Source organism: Impatiens glandulifera, chromosome 1 (genome assembly GCF_907164915.1).
Source record: "Impatiens glandulifera chromosome 1, dImpGla2.1, whole genome shotgun sequence".
Lineage (NCBI taxonomy): Eukaryota > Viridiplantae > Streptophyta > Magnoliopsida > Ericales > Balsaminaceae > Impatiens > Impatiens glandulifera.
In genome coordinates, this window is record NC_061862.1 from 127,919,568 (window position 1) to 127,937,684 (window position 18,117).

At 33.2% G+C, this 18,117-nt stretch overlaps 1 protein-coding gene across 1 annotated transcript; it reads right to left on the minus strand.

Moving 5' to 3' along the window:
* Positions 1-12,968: 12,968 nt before the first annotated feature.
* LOC124942886 (11S globulin seed storage protein 2-like) lies at positions 12,969-14,646 on the minus strand. Its single transcript, XM_047483460.1, has 4 exons — positions 14,340-14,646; positions 13,993-14,270; positions 13,487-13,909; positions 12,969-13,340 (listed from the first exon to the last, which is right to left on the minus strand). The coding sequence occupies exons 1-4, from the start codon at positions 14,644-14,646 to the stop codon at positions 12,969-12,971; spliced, it is 1,380 nt and encodes a 459-aa protein (XP_047339416.1).
* Positions 14,647-18,117: the final 3,471 nt, after the last annotated feature.

The following is an 18,117-nucleotide window of genomic DNA, read 5'->3' on the forward strand; positions in this document are numbered from 1 at the left end:
TTCTTGTTATATTTAAACCAATTAATATACTTGATATGACTTAGTGGTTTAACATATTTATTTGAACTTAGTTTTATCTATTCATTAAATTTTCATAAGTTCTAACAATTATATTCTAACAATTTCTTCCTTTTTAATTATTTAGAATAAATATTCAAAAGTCGTAATTGTTGGCCGGTTTTAAAGAAGTTGTATTTATTTGGCCGGTTGATAAAGTTTGAGGAAAATTCTAACAATTTCTCCTTTTTTGATTATTTAGAATAAATATGCAAAACGTGTAATTGTTGGCCGGTTTTAAAATTTAAATTAGTTTAGGAATTATTGTAATCTAACAATCCTAAAATATTTCTAAGGGAATAAAACTTAGACTCGAGAAGTGGCTTTGTGAGGATGATAGCCACTTCATTCTTGTTCCCTTCATGTGAAGTGTCCGTCAACAGGCGGCCCGGATGCAATGTTGACTCTTCCAAGCTTTTATCTTGATTTACCTACATTCATAGACAATAGAAAATCTGGTCCCCATTTTTCTCTGGGTCTGTGGCTTATTAGTCCCTTGGGAATCCATACTTTGATTATTTTGATGGATTTTCCGTTGTGTGTATGTATAGTATATCTATCTGCTGATGATTTAACTTTAAAGGATGATTTTGGGTAAACATCTCTTGACTTTCGGTTAAGTTTTTTTTAGCCATACAAACTAGCTGTCCTTCTCTCAGGTTTTAGTCAGCTTGAAGTTGGCTTTACATAGATCATCTCATCCTTTGAAGTTAAATCATTGCAGCTTGTAATTTCTTCCTTGAGCTTCTCATTCACAGATGAGATCTCACTTATTGAAACATCAACCTCTTTGATTTGAGATGAACAACTTGAACTATCAGACATGCTTTTTGAAATAGTTTGATTAAGGGATTTTGACATTTTTCTGTACTTAATGACCATGTCATTGAGTGCAGCAATTAAATCATCTCGAGTAAAATCATCAAAGGAGATATCAAATACCTCAGATTCTTTCTTAGCCGTGAAGCAGGTATCAACTTTATCATCACTGTCGTTGGATGATGAGTAGTCTAAATCGCTATCTGCCCATTAGCCCTTACTTTCAACAGCCATTAGAGCCTTCTTCTCTTTCTGGTTCTCCTTTATTTGTTCACTACCTTCAAACAGTTGGATCAACTTTTCTCACACTTCTTTTCCAGTTTTGCATTCTATGACTTTCTCGAAAGTGTTTATGTCTAGAGATTTGAAGATATGTCTCATGCAATGGTTGTCTAGGTTGTTTTTCTCCTATCTTCAGTCGTTCATTCACCTTTCTCTTTCTCGATTTTTATCGGACCTTCCTTTAGGATGGTGCTCATTTCATCATCCAACGTGAATAGATATAAATACGTCTGAACCTTCCAGCCGATAAACACCTCGTTGTTTAGCATAGGTGGCATATCGATGTGGGTCATGCTTCTCATCTTCTTTCGATTGCTTGAGTGTTAAGATTCATACTCTGATACCACTTGTTAGGATCGGGATCGCCGATAGGGGACCGGGGTCCGCTAAAGATAGATCGCTTACACAACAACACACACCAATTGGAACTAATCTAGTTAAATACTAGAACCGCTCTTAACACTATACAGATTGTCATAGACTCTTGAACCGAGTTCAAGGGCAGAAATGTTTGTTTCAATCTGAAGCAACGTATGCGATTCGGTTTAGAAGGTATTAGGAGAGTCGGTTAAGGTGGAGAGAAAGTCGGTTCGGTTTGAGTGAATAATATTTTGGTTCGGTTAGAGTAAGTAAGCCAGAAAGTAAAATGAAGAGTACGAGACAGATGTTTATGGATGTTCGGAGCAAACTCTCCTACATCACCTCTTTTCTCAAACAACGAGAAGGATATTCACTAACTGGAATATTTTACAATACACTCCGATCGAGTCTTATTTACTGCTCATCGGTTACACCACTCACACAATGATGTAATACTTTTACACAAGGTAAAATACACATATTTATGTTACAACTATTTCATTTTGAATCAGAAGAGCTATATGAACTCAGGATGTCTTTTTGGGCTTGATTGTATGAATATTGAGTTGCTTCTAGCTCGCGCGCGTTGTATATGTGTTTACTGCTTTTGGCTTCATTTATATAGAGGATATGACAACGGTCATATTTCTCTTTCATTTATTGATTGGTCAGCCGAACCGGCTATAGTAGGTAGCTTTGCTTTTTGTACATGTGACAGCCATGCACGAGGGTAGCCGCCTATACCAGGAGATTGCTTGTGATTTTGGACAATTATCATCATTGCTTTTGTTGCATGCTTCTGATAGAGATCAAGGATCCTTTCTTATGTTCGTTTCCAAGATATTCATTACGTCATCTTTCACAGATTTTATCAATTTAAACACTTTCCCGTTGGCCTTAAGATCTTCGATATATTAAGCCGGCCGGAAAGGACGTTTCATGCGGTTTTCATCTTAGCCGATCTGGTTGGGAGAGTAAAACCGTTTTTCTTGATTGTCCAGATTCTTTGAGACAGAGTGTCTCAACCGGTCCGGTGCGGTACCTGCAAAAAGAATTTTGAGACTGGTTAAGTTCTTTGTCCGGTTAAAAATTAACCTACTTAATTCTTATAACAGATTATTTAAAAAAAATTCACAAATGCTTGTATTTGGCATTCTATTTTGCTTAATAAATCATATTGGGATCATCAATTTGGAATGGTCATCCAGGTTATTATACTCAACGGAATTATATGATCTTAGATGATTTTGAAAGCTGAAGAGTCCTCTACAAAGTTTGTTTGTAACCAAAATGGAGTTGAAGTTGTTAACCCTTCGGAGTCGGTGGTACAAGATAATACGACCAAGATAGGATCAAACTAAACATGTCTACGGTGTATAATTCAAAACTAAAGCTATGGTACTTCCAATTTGGATTTTGACCTACGGTTAGAAAGCTAAATGCTAACCATTCGAATGGAAATGGTCCACATCTTCATATGATGGTTAAGGTGGTCAATTTAGCCGTACAATCCAATGGAAGTTCACCCACTCTATTCATTGAGCGAACTGAAGCATGATGTGACTTTAAAAAAATTATATTTTTTGATTTGCTCAACAATTTGGAGAAAATTAAACACTATTGGAAAGGTGATTAAGTTATATTTCTTCTAATACCAATAGCATTCATGATTCTACCTACATCCCACGCTAGGTCGCCTGCAAGCTCAACTGTTTATTTCGAGATCACTGGCGTTCCATTAAGAATTGCATGGATTTGCGATGAGTCTTGAAGATTTTGTCAAATATGAATGTTATAGCTGACAAACAAACCTTTTCAACGCATCATGGATCATCTTCAATGATGATTTGAATCAAGAGTTATGGTCATTTAAAGTTTCAGTTCAACTAATACAGCTGAAAACCGGAACATAAAAATGCATGATATCAAAAAAGGATAACTTAGTCTACACTTGTCTATCTGGCTCAAATAAATGCTCAAGGTGTAGCCTAGCCGGTTACGTACAAGAAGTAATTTATCCCAGACTCAACCGAGTAGGAAAATAAATCGGTTCAACTCATTAACTAAGTTACATGTTTTCCTGAAATTATATTTCCTAAGTTACCCTTGCCTAAGGGTATATAATGGTGTTATCTCATGAATTTGAGCACATGGTGAATCCATGTGCAAAGTTTTAGACATACATTAGAGAGAGTAAATTTGGAGAGAAAGTAACTAAAGGAAGAACAAAGGGAAAGCGATTCCGACGAGATTTCAGTTTTCTCCGACGAGTCCAAGTCCAACTCTGGTTCTTATAGTTCTTATGTCTTCTTTAGGTAGGAATTTTGTTCTAATGTTATTGTAATTCATTCAAGGCGTCGATTTTGTACACTGATGTCGACGTTGAGTTGAATTCATACTGTATGATTAATTTGTTGATGAGTTGCTTGAATAATTGTTTGATGCTTGGTTAATCTAGTTGGTAAAGTCCTATGTTAGATTGAGTTTTAGTTATGAAGAGGCTAGGTCTTCACTAGCATCTTTTCTCAGTTTCTAAAACTCGTTGGAATCTTCAAACATTGGTCGTTATAAGAAGAACTGTCGGTAAAATCTTCAGAAGCATTCCAGACCGCCTTCTCGACGCATCGAAGGCGCAATCGAAGTTATTGACGATGAGGAGAGCTCCTACATTGTTTGTGGAGATAATTCTTAGACGAACGACGAGTTACAAGAGGTAACTGCCATTTTTATTTTTGATATGTAGAAGAATCCTTTTTTGATTGCTATGTTCTTCATTCATGTGCGACGAAGTGTATCTTTAGGATGTTTATTAGGTTAATGAGCCTCCGTAGTGATGATCTCCAATCTTTAGAAGCAACGACGAGGCTAGAGAGTCGGTCTGAAGTCCATATCGGAAGAACATAGTTTGTCTATGTTCTTTGACTTTGGATTCTAACAATATTCCAAACAAGCAGCAAGGCGACGAGGAAGAGATGACTCTAAGACGACTTCACTTGTATGGTCTTCGGAGAATCTCCTGAGCATCCATGGAGTAGAAGAAGCGAACGTCGACAGCAGGAAGCAAACAACTAGAAGGACGATGAACAGTTTCCTCCTTTTCGATTTTCCGAATTCCTAAACTTCTTAAGGATGTTCAAAAAGGCCCATACGCTCTTAATCATTTTAAATTAGCCTAGAAACTTTAATTCATAATTAATTATTTAATTCTGAATTAAATTGACCCTCCAATTAATAGCATTTTTGCAATTTAGACCAAAAACTTCCATATTTAAAATATTTTCAATAAATCCAAATTAATTTGATCCCTAAACTACTATTTACGTTCAATTCGACCCCAAAACATTATATTTTTCCATTTTTTGATATAATGTTTTAATTTCCAATTTTTTGGGATTTTTCTTAGTGCTTGTTTGGTTCATTTTATAACAAACATCCTTGTTTCTTCAATTGGAGCTCAAGATATGATTTTAGAAAATTTTCAAAAATTCAGTGATGGTCAAAAATATTATTTTCAACAATAATATTATTTTTCTATAATTTTTGGGACTCGTTTGAAAATTTAATTATTTGAAACGCTCATATCTTGAGCTTCGTAACCCGAACGAATGTGATATTTTCGTATTAGCTTCATAAAATTATTTTTGACGTCCCTAGAAATTTTCAGAATTTTCGAAACACTTTCAGAAAAAAACACTCATTTTTGCGGAGTCATATTAGGATTTTTGTATCCTAAAAAGTTCTGAAATCAAGTGTGAAGTGTTTCTAAAAATATGTTCGACATAAACTCTTAGGATTTTCCAACTTTTTGGGAAAATTCTTGATTTCGGTTGTTACATACTTCAGGTCTCCAACTCTCTTCTTTGTTCTTTAATCAACATCCCAACATACTGTTGAAGTTATTTTCATACAAGGATTCACATTTCAGATCAACAAACAAACTTCCAAGCAAATTGGCAAAGTGAGAATTCACATTATGGTTCACATTTGTGCCCAATGAGTGCATTCAATGTTCTATTTCATCTTCTTTAGTATAGGAAAACCTAATAAGAGTCCAAAATCATCTCTAGACTAAGCATAGGGTATCTTATTAAAATTTACTTAAAACATGATAAATAGAAATCAAGAGAATTATAATGGTTTGATGACAACCTTTATTGGAATCTAATTAAAGCTAGGGTTACTCCTTCTAGATTAGAAACAAGGTTAAGGCATACACAAACAAAAGAATTCTGAACTCCTAATGCAAATTTGTAGCGTAACTTCACAAACAAATGGCCAACTACATTCGAGTAAAGACTATCCCACGGGATAGACGCATAAGACATAGTTGTTGCGGCCCATTTCTCATACATAACCGAGCACCGACCCTAAATCCATGCATAATCTAGGGTTACTCCTAGATTAGATACAAGGTTAAGGAATACACAAACAAAAAAAATTTGAACTCCTAATGCAAATGTGTAGCGTAACTTCACAAAAAAATGGACAACTACATTCGAGTAGAGATTATCCCACAGGATAGACGCATAAGACATAGTTGTTGCGGCCCATTTCTCATGCATAACCAAGCACCGGACCCTTTAGTTTCTTTTTGAAGTAAACTAGAACGATGAATATTAAAACTAACCTATTTACTACGTTTTGTTAACGTAATAATTTGAAACATGTAAGGGCCAATCAAAAGAAGTTTATGATAAAGAATTTTACTTTGGTTTCTAAAACAGATATGACAAAATCTTATATGGATAGTTTTTTTATCTACATTTTGTGAGATTGAAAGGAATGTAAGCCGCGTGGTTCTATATAATAACTTTCGCAAAAAAAAAAACTTTTTCTAAAAAGTGCACGAGTTTTGTTTACCATTTAAGTCTTTCGATGTGTCCCCTTCATGGACGGAGCACTCGAAAAGATAGGTAAGACATGAGACCTACAAATTTTGGATCGCGCAAAATATTCTTAAAGATAAAGCATATGAATGGATAAATCTATCTTAGAATTATATTATTTCATGCCCTAAAACAAAAGACGTTAGATGGACTCTAAAATTTGTAGACACATAAGATGATATAAAATTTCGCATACAAAAGAAAACATATTCTATTTGGGATGTCGAGAGAGAAAAGGGTTCAATGAGGCGAAATTAAAACGCGTACACAAGTCATTAATAAATAATATTTTATTGATTATTATAAATTAAGTTGTAAAATAAAATATAATAGAAATAAAATCTTCAATTCAAATAATGTTGTAATATATATTATAATATTAATAATATTTTGAATAATATAGGTTCAAACAAAAATGGCTCATTTTTAGTTAAAAATATAAATACAGAATTTGCAATTTCAGAAATATGATTTGATTTCGATAACATTGAAGATTATATTACAAATATTTATAATATTACTAAATTAGTTACAAAGCATTTATTTTAATTTTGTTTCAGTTGGAAAGAGTATTGTTACAAAACACCATTTTTACATCTAAAAAATCATTAATTTGAAAAGTTTTTCGAATTATTTAGATAGCTGGAATCGAACTCGCGTTTTCTCTTTGGAAAAGAGAAATTTTACCATCCAAATTTATATAGGAGGGTTCAACCGGCTGGTTAAACGGTTCCGGTTAAGACCGGTTTTGCCTCTTATTTTACAAACCGGTTAACCGACCATTAATGATATCGGTTTTACCGGTTCTGGTTCTACTAGTTTGGTCGGTTTCGATCGGTTAACTGGGTTAAACAGGAACCGATAATTCAATTTCTTAAATTAAGTAATAAATTTATAAAATGTTTTTTTTAATTATTGTTTGCACTTTCCTATTATACTATTCTCATCCTTTCCTCTATTATAATATAATATATTTTATTGATATATTTAATAATATATTATAATATATAATTTTATTATAATAATATAATATATTTTATAGCTATTTTGTTAGCTTTTTTATGTTCCTGAGAAAATTCAAATACATTATATCGATTAGTTTTGACCAACCAAGGGTTGGGTAGAAAGTTAAAAACATGAAGCGAATGTTTTTTTTTTGAGAAATGGCTTAAGCCATTAATTAAAAAGACCCGAAAAGGGTAAAAAGAGTACAAGAGCTGAAATTGAGCTTACAACAGTTCGCTCAAAGTCAGCACACGATGGTCATAAGGAATCCACAGTTGGCCTAAGAAACGCACACGGACATGAAATCATAGTACAAAAGTGAATAAGGAATGAAACTAACAATCATTCAACTAAAACAAGACGATAGGGGTTGATTTCCTCAGACTCGTCTCTCTTGTCTCTGCCCTTATTTTTTTCTTTCCTTCTTTCTTGTCACCCTTATATCTTTTTGGGATATATTTCTGGATAGAGTTCTGGCTTCTTCGTCTTCTCTAGCTTCTCTTGTCACTTTTTTCTTTTGGGCTTGAGTTTGGTGTTGAGCGTATGAGTTGTTTCCCTTAAGGTGGTTTCTTTAACAACATTGCGACTTTTTTTGGTTTCGAAGCTCATGGTTTTTGAGAAGTTTTGGCTTTCGCTATCATCCACGTCGACGTCGGGCTTTTCGAACCTAATTAGTGGGAAAAGGGCCTCAGTTTCAGGCTTAGTGGGATCGGGATTAGTTTGGTTCTCGTTCACGTGTTTGTTGTGGTTTTCATTTGCTTTGACGATTTAGATATCGGATTTCTTAACCACCTTGAGATTCTCTTGTTCGGGGGTGGCCACGGGTTTCTTTTTCTTTTCTCCGTCCTCTTTTTCCGGCTGCTCGTACATGACCTCAATGACAGCCATGTTTCCATTTCGGTATCTTAACTCGAATTTTTCTGGTTTTTGTACTCGTTGAATCAATCTCAATGCAAACACGAGAAAACGTGACTTGTTTAAACGAGTCAAAATTGGGATCGAGCTTAAGCGGCTTTCCAATGAGTCCGGTGAGATAGGGAAGTGCTTTGGCATTACAAAGGTGTAGTGGAATGTTTCTTAGTCTCACCCACACTTGTTCAGACTGTGGTGGTTTTCTAATGACGTCCATTTCTTCATTCTATTTGGCAAGCTTGAAATATAAGCTGAACATGAAGGTGAAATCTGAGTCGGCAATGGCTTGGGCTTCGGTCTCCGTGCCAAAAGTGAGGAAGAAATAGCCAAAGTCGTTGAATTTGAATTTTTTAAGTCCATTTTCGCTCCATTGTTGGAAAAGGGCGGCCTTGATTGCTCGGAATGGGGCCTTGTGGGTGCCCATAAAGTGACCGATGATAACTCGCTTCCAATCGTTGACGGATTCCTCTTCAATTTCTAGGGAGAGTTCGATTTGGAGTGGGTGTTCGAGCGTTTTAATTTTTAGGCTAGGATCTACATTGATCTTGCCTCCATTAACTGTCCTATTTTTCCCCAAACCTTATTGGTTTGCCATATTTGGTTTGCATTTGTTTGTGTAGTGTATGCATAGGTTTTGGGGCACTTGTAGAACTCCCTCATGACACTAACTGATCATAGAACGATTTCCTCGTATTCGGTTTTGTCGAATGAGTTCCAATCTTGCTCGAATCGGATTTTGAATTGGCAAATGATTTGCTTGCTCTTTTCATTGGTAATGACAAGTTCATGCCTTTGGAACTGGGTGAGGGATTTGATAATTTGGTTCCTAATGCCCGCCATATTTGCGATTTCATTTCGTCCCATGGTCCACGACTTATCGGGGATTTGAGCGGTCGGGGTGGGGATGTCGTGACATGCCGTAGTGGCTGAGGTGAGCCCGACTGGAAAAACAGCATCATGACCGGTCAGGGTGGCAGCGACATGGCCTGTTGAAGGAGTAGCGCTATTGTTTTAGTTGACAGCAGACAGGACGGTCGGGGTGGAGGATACATGATCGGTCAAGGGAGGGGCGTCATGGCCAGTTGGGAGATGAGTCGGGAGATGGGCGCAATCGGTTGATAGACCATCCATGTGAGTGGTCGATGCAATAGTTCGATTGAAGTCAATATCATCTGCATCAGTAGCGTTGTGACCGGTCGGACACCTAGAAGAAGTGGCATCCCTTTCAGCCAATTTCTTTATATTCTCTTTATTTTTTTCTTATGCTTTTAGTTCGGTTGAGGAGGCTAGTCGAGCGGAGGCTCGTCGTGGCTCAGCCTGCGCAGCAGACAACCAAATGCCTTAGCAACTATCAACAATTCAGACCTGCATCAGAAATCAACAATAGTAATTAGTAGTATCAAATTACAATAAAGGTGCCAGCAAAGTCACCCAACCCAGACTATCCTGATTGAGGAGCAAACTGTACAGTAAATGACAACCAACAGATCCCAAAAAAGTAGCTAAAAGAAATCAAAAACCAAAAATAACAGTCAAAGCCAACTGCACAACAAAACGTCGCTAGACAATATCGTGTCGTCCGTGAATATCGGGTCGTGTCATCTGTGCCTATTGTGCCTCCCGTGCTGATTGTATCGTGTCGTCTGTGCCGATTGCACTTCCTTTGATTAATAGAATATCGTGTTGTCCGTGCAGATCGGGTTGTGTCGCATGTGCCTATTGTGCCGCCCATGACAATCATGTCGTGCCTCCTATATCGATCGCACTTCCTTTAATCAATGCTGATTTCGGCGCCGATTTTATGACTTCCGACTCAAATACAATATTGTGACGCCTATGTCAATCGTGTCATGAATTTGCCTATCGTGCCGCCGTACCGAGTTGTGCCGCTTGTACCGATCACGCTTCCTTAAAAATCTCTAGAGCTTTTCTCTCTCTTTCTAGGGTTTCGGATTTGTCGGATCTGTTGAAGAGAATATTAAAGACATCAAGTTTTTATTTGTTTAACTATTTTGATTTTGTTAATTTATAATTCCACGTTATTGTATCGTTATAAAAATAATTTTACATATTTTAATGAAATTATTTTAGTTTGTTTTTAATTTATTTTTGTAAAATTTTATATAAAGTATAATGTGTTTTAAAAACAATTTTATAAAAATTATAATTTAAAATTTAAAAATAAAAAGATTTATAGATTATTAAATATTATTTATAATATATCTATTATTTATAAAATAACTGATACAAATTATAAAATATAAAAATATATAATTAAATTATTACCGGTTAAACCGTTAGAAAAATAGGTAAACCGAAAATGGAACCGGTTAATCAATAAACCGTTAAAATGAAACCGGTTAACTATCGATTCAGTTAGTTTATTGGTTTTCCGGGTTTTTTTTGCACAACCCTAAATTTTCTTATTTTTCTCCTACCAAAATCGAGTCAGTTATGTTTTTATTATTTATATAAAATCTATTAATCACAAAACACGGAAAAAAAAATCTATAACATTTAATGTTTTTAAAAAAATAACATCAACTATGGTTTATCTATTCAAAATTTACACAATACATTATATACATTAACCTGGACATAAAATTATCTTAACTAAATACCATTCAACATTTTTTCACACATAAATATTCAATCAATGATATACTCTATTAAACATTATAATATATAATAAATTATTGAAATAATAATTTTAATTTTATTCAATATTAATATTTGATTATATCTTATTAGTAAATAATTTAAAATTTTCTGAACTTCTTAAATTTTTTAAAAATTTATATATCTAAGGTATTTTAAATTTATAATAATTTAATAGTTCTTATAAATAAGTTAAAATTCAAGTCAAATAGTATAAAATAGACTTAATCTATATATATATAATGATGCTTAATTTTTAAAGTGTCCGGATTGCCGGGTCGAGAGCTGTGATTAATTTGAATATTTGGGTCGGATTATGGGTTGATCCGCCTTTAAATTTAAAATGGTTAAAAATAAAATTAAAAATGCTAGAGGTATGTTTCGAACTTGCAACCTAACAAAACAAGTACAACTCTTTAACCAACTAGGCTACAAAGACTTTATATTTTAAATTCAACACCAAATTTGATAAACGCGGGACGTTTTAATATTAATATAAGTTCAACTTTTTAACTAACTAATCTATATATATATATATAATGATGCTTAATTTTTAAAGTGTCCGGATTGCCAGGTCGAGATCTGTGGTTAATTTGGATACTTGGGTCGGATTGTGGGTTGACCCGTTTTTCAATTTAAAACGATTAAAAATAAAATTAAAAATGCTAGAGGTATATTTCAAACTTGCAATCTAACAAAATAAGTACAACTCTTTAACCAACTAGGCTACAAAGTCTTTATATTTTAAATTCAACACCAAATTTGATAAACGCGAGACGTTTTAATATTAATATAAGTTCAACTTATAACTAACTAATCTATATATATATAATGATGCTTAATTTTTAAAGTGTCCGGATTACGAGATCGAGAGCTATGGTTAATTTGGATACTTGGGTCGGATTGTGGGTTGACCCGCCTTTAAATTTAAAACGGTTAAAAATAAAATTAAAAATGTTAGAGGCATGTTTCGAACTTGTAATCTAATAAAACAAGTCCAACTCTTTAACCAACTAGGCTACAAAGACTTTATATTTTAAATTCAACACCAAATTTGATAAATGCGGGACGTTTTAATATTAATATATGTTCAACTTTTTAACTAACTAATCTATATATATATAATGATGCTTAATTTTTAAAGTGTCCGGATTGCCGAGTCGAGAGTTGTGGTTAATTTGGATACCTGGGTCGGATTGTGGGTTGACCCGACTTTAAATTTAAAACGGTTAAAAATAAAATTAAAAATGCTAGAGGTATGTTTCAAACTTGCAACTTAACAAAACAAGTACAACTCTTTAACCAACTAGGCTACTAAGACTTTATATTTTAAATTTAACACCAAATTTGATGAACGCGGGACGTTTTAACATTAATATAAATTCAATTTTTTAACTAACTAATATATATATATATATATATATATATATATATATATATATATATATATATATATAATGATGTTGAGTAAATAGATACTTGGGTCGGATTGTGGGTTGACCCACGCATAAACTTAAAACGGTTAAAAATAAAATTAAAAATATTATCCGTAATATTTTTCACGGTTTTTAATATTATTAATCGTGCAAATGCACGGGCTAAATGCTTGTTTTTGTAATGATACTAATAAACTCTTGGTGTCTACCAAGAATATTTTGACTCCATATTTCTGAATGGGTACTAACTAATATTTTGATTGAAAAAATGTGGTTAGGATTATGATACTATATATAATATGTAGTATTTTCTTCTAATTTTGTGACCATAAAGTAATATGTTATAGAAGTTGGAAACTCCTAACCCATTACAAAAAGGAAAAGAAAGGGAGACATACACACAATATATAATATCAAGCTGATCATGATATATTTTATTTATCCTTTTGAAAAAAAAAAACAAAAGCATAGTAAACGCTGCTTACTAGCTATTGCTACATACTAGCTCATACACACACTAGTTACATCCAGAAACACATGTTTAAGAAGAGATTCAAGCCTTAGGTTTGAGAAACATGGTCTGTCGGCCAGTATTATACTTGAGATCTTTAGCCTGGCTAGTAGACACTTGGTAGGAGTTAACAATTACTTGAAGAGGCATAGCCCTCATCACCGAAGTGTAACCAGCCAAGGGACTCTTCATCGGAGAGCTAGTTGTCTTGAATGCCACCCACTCAAATCCTTCCTTTCCAGCCTGACTTGTAACCACGAAGAATTGAGGGCAGACAAACATGTCTCCTTCGCGCACGCGTTCGTTCATTATTGCTTGTCCGCTCTGGTCCACAATGCGTACCTCGGCCTCTCCCTTTGTCACGTATACCACGGAGTGTCCGTTCATATTCCAACTTGGGCTATACATCGCGTTCTGAATACATAAAATTGTGGATTCATGATGTATTTTTGGAGACAAAAATGAATATTACATACAGAGCCGGCCTTTTCCTTCGCAGCTCGTTTAGGTCAACATAATCATTATTTTTAGTGTAGGGCAGCATTATTCGTACTACTTACCGGGAATACTTCGCCCTTCTCTGCGCTCATGTCGAGGAGGCGGAGAAGAGGGAGCTTGTTCTGGTTGACGACGTAGAGACGGCCTCCTTGACGGGAGTAGACGTCGGATTGTTGGCGAGATTCCAAGTTGTGTCGGATCTTCATGCTACACCATGAAGACTCTTCCAAGCCGTTTTGTTGTTCCCTCTCGTCTGGCTTGATCATGCGCATGCCCTCGCGAACAGTAACGATGAATCCCTTCTTCGATTGCTCTCCTTGTTGGATCTTTCGCATGACCTCCACAGGCATCTCTAGGGCTTCGGCCATCAACTCCGTGTCGAAATGTTCTAGAATATTCTCGAAGTATTCTTTCTTTTCAGCTTCATGAGCAGTAAATCTAGTTTGTTGTTGTTGTTTTGGCATTCCACCGGCCATATAGAACGACTAGAAACAGAAATTAAGTCATTCCACTAATAAAAACTTGACGAATTTTTTTTTATTCTCAAAAGAAGATATGATATACTTACTCTGAAGTGCTGGTCGAGCTGGTTTACGTTTTGGTTAAGATCGTTTACTGCGACGGCTACAAGATCTTGAGTCCCGTCGTTGAAGCACCAATAAGCCACGCCGCTTGGAATAGCAACGATGTCTCCCTTGCGAACACGATGAACCTTTTGGTGCGAGTCTCTTCCTTCACGACCCTCCGACTTTTCGTCACTGCTCTGTCTACCCATGAACATCGACTCAGATTCCGACTCGAAAGTCTCAGGGCATCCCGGGAAATTAATGCTGATCAAACCATCACCTGTTTTTTACAAAAACATCAATAATATATATAATCTCCGGCGGCGGCGGGGTTTATAATTTCTGTTACCTTTTTCAATGAAGAGTAGGCGGGGAGATGGGTGGTAGTGAGGAAGAGAGAGTCCGTTAGCTTTTACGGTGTAACGAAAAGCTGCTACGCCGGCGCATTGGAACATATCGTCCTTCTGTTCCCACATTTCGATCGAACCACCTTCGTTATCGATCCTCTGTGAAGGTTGGGAAGCTGTGAGCCGTTGGATACGACATTGCTGGGCCTGAGTCAACCGGCTTTGCCTTCTTTCATCGGTAGCCGAGGCTAGGAGAGAGATGCATGCAAAGACACAGATGAAAGCTAATAGAGTATTTCCTTTAGCCATGGCTAGCTAGCTTCTCTTGAGTACTGGGAAATGGAGATATGTTGGTGTGATCTTTTTAGGCCCGAGAATGTCCTTTTTATAATAAGTGGAGATGGGACGTCTGGCCGGTGGTGTGTTTGGTTTGCATGTTAAAATGGGGATGTGGCGACTTGCCGACTTGTCTCGGCAAAACATAGCCACCTGACATTAACTGTTAATATTCCGAATTTTGTTTGTTGTATCTGCATGTCACAAACATCTGGCTGAAGAATCTCTTTACTCATGTGGAAGGTTGCATCGCTTTGGGGATTTATTTATTTATTTATTATATTTAATTGATATTTCAATTTGACTAATTAACTTTCTTAAAACTTAACCATCATAATGGCAAACAAAGTTTTTGTATTATATTAGTCCTCCCTCCCTCCCATCATTTATTTCATTTATTGAGTTTTATTAGTTCATTCATGTTTCATTATTATTTGGAAACTAAGTATCAAATTTATTAGTTATTAAATATCAAAATTCTATTTATATATATTAACTTGTTAAAAAATGTCAATTATGTTTAAAATAACATAAATGTTAAACGCTGTCAAATTTTTTACCACAAATAATATCCACCTATTTTTAATTTTTTTAAAATTGATATTACTTTAATAATTTTTCTATTCAAACAAACATCAAAAAAAATTCTTATTTATTTGTTCTCTCTTTACTCTCACAACTTTCTATTTTTCTTAAAATTTTTCTCTCTATAATATTATTAATTTTATTATTAATAAGAAGGAAAAAGGTAAAATGTGAAAGAATAGAAGTTATAATTAAAAATGGAGAGTTGTGAAAAGTAATGAGAGAGAAAAAATATGTTTTGTTTGAATAGAAAAATAATTAAAAGTAATGTCAATTTAAAAAAATAAAAAAGGTGATACATGTGGCAAAAATTTTGCCTTAGTTTAACATTTTGTTATTATAAACATATTTGACACTTTTTGACAAGTTAATACATATAAATAGAATTTTGATACTTATTTAAATTTGATACCTTCTTACAACTTGGTGTGTAAAATTGGTATTCTTCTCATTATTATTTGTATTTTCATGGAAAAAAGAATTAATTCAAGATTACCTAAGATGGTGATTAGAAATTTAATTAGTTTGAGAAGTTCAATTGGAATCATAAGTATTTAAAATTGGCTAAAAGTGTAAATTAACTCTTACAAAACATTAAAACTCCATTAAATCCAATGATTGTATCAACATTATATATGTATTATAAGAACTGTGAGTTTAAGTAAAAAAATAAAAATCACAATAAAATAAAGTAGTAAGAAGTAAGTTTAAAGTAACAATCGATCTAGAGGATTAGTTGTTCTATTCATATTCGAAAATGTACAATCAATCGGTTAGAATTGGTTTAATAAGATCTCAAACTTGTCAATTTTGATTTATTAGATCGATTTTATTTTTCGCATAAAATCATACTAAATAATATAAATATACCTACCATCTATTTTTTCTAACAAATAGCAAAATAATAATAAAGAATTGTATATAAATCTATTTAGCTTAACTTGTTTTTTTCCGTTTACGAAATGAAAATTATTATTTATAATTTTTAAAACATATTTTAATTCAATAATAAAAAACATAATCATTAAGATAGATAAGATATATCCTTATCCAACTTTTGATTACAACTAAATTATGTTTTTATAATCATAAATATTATGAGTGTTTATAGTTTTGACCATTGTTGAGTTAGGTTTAGTGGTTTTCAAATTTGTTAGTCATTTATTTTGATCGGTCAATTTGCTGATTTATTATTTGTTTATTAATATTAGTAAATAAAACCATGAAAAAAATTGTTATTGAATAATGTAGCCACTTAAAAGACAGTTGACATATCTACATAGACATTACCTAAATAAGAAATATTAATCGTTTTGTAAAGCTTATTTAATAATTGCAACTCCTTTACAAACTACAATAACTGTCATGTTGTATGGGCTGTCCTAAATTGGGTTTATTGGTTTATTTTGGTTAAAGTGACAAAAAAAACTTGTATGAAATATTAATAAGTTTATTTGAGTAGAATGGGTTTTGGGACATTTAAGTTCCCACTGTTGTTAAAAATTACGAAATATGTCACTGGATAATAGGGTTTAATAATTTAAAATTTAGAAAATTTGGTAAGGGTAAAATAATATTTTAAATAGAGAAATGAAGTGATTGAAAAAATTGAAATGATGAAAAAAAGAAGAGAGAGAAAAAACCAATTTAATTTAAAATAAACCAAATAGAATAGGCTATAAGTCAATGTGATTACTCAATAACAACTTTTCTAAAATATGTTATTAAGTAATAAATACTGCTTTTCAGTCATTTGTAATAACTCACTAACACAATGAAAGGTTGTTGGCATTACTTAATAATAACAAATATACGAACTTTAATTGTTCGAAAGGTTGTTGGCATTACTTAATAATAATAAATATACGAACTTAATTTGTTATTGAATTGTGACATCAGTCACCTACAAATGTCATTTTTTTAATTTATAAAAAGGTTATTTTAGAAGAATAGAAGAATAGACGAGACTAGGAGGTCGGGAAGTAGTTTATATCTGAACCGAAAAATAGATTTTCGGATGTCTGTGAGGGGCGAAATGCCTTTCGAAGGCATTAGAAGCGCTTTAGAATCAAATTATTTTAAACTAAAAATCACTTGTGAAATACATTTCAATATTTAATATAAAAAATTAAATAACAAGATAACATTTAAACATCAATTCAAAATTAACATTTAAAACTACCTAATTAAAATCAATTATATTTCAATATTTAAAAATCTTACACTTTAATATTATCGATACAAATTTTAATTTTCAAATAATTTTGAGCTAACAAATTTATTTTCTAAAATTCTTATAAGAATTCATTGCAATAATTGATTTTGAATTCACTTATAAGTACCAATTGAATCCAAATTAATTATTAAATATGGGACAACTCTAAATATAACACAAATTGAAGTATTGTTAAATAAATAAATAAAACAAGAAATAGAGGGAGGAGAGACCGCCATTAAAGTGCTTCGACTTGGACATTTTCATTGTGGGTGATCTCTAGACTTTTAAGATTAGTACCATGTTGTTTTTTTATGTATATAAAACTAGTCTAAATCATTTGTAATTCCTAATTTATGTATTGTGTTGTTTGTACTGAATTCATTTATGATGTGTTGATCAATTTTCATATTTAGCTATTTTGATTTTCATATCTTTAAAATGTACATTAAATCACTCACACTTGAAAAGTAACATTCGTTTCATGATTATATTGAATTTCAATAACATTATTCAACCCTTCAAAATAGTTCATAATTTTCGTGTCATTGTTGTCAACCACGAGAACACAACTATTTTATGTCATTAAGCATGGATCATGTGTTAAATTTGTATTCATTTATTTTACACCAGAAAAATTTGGA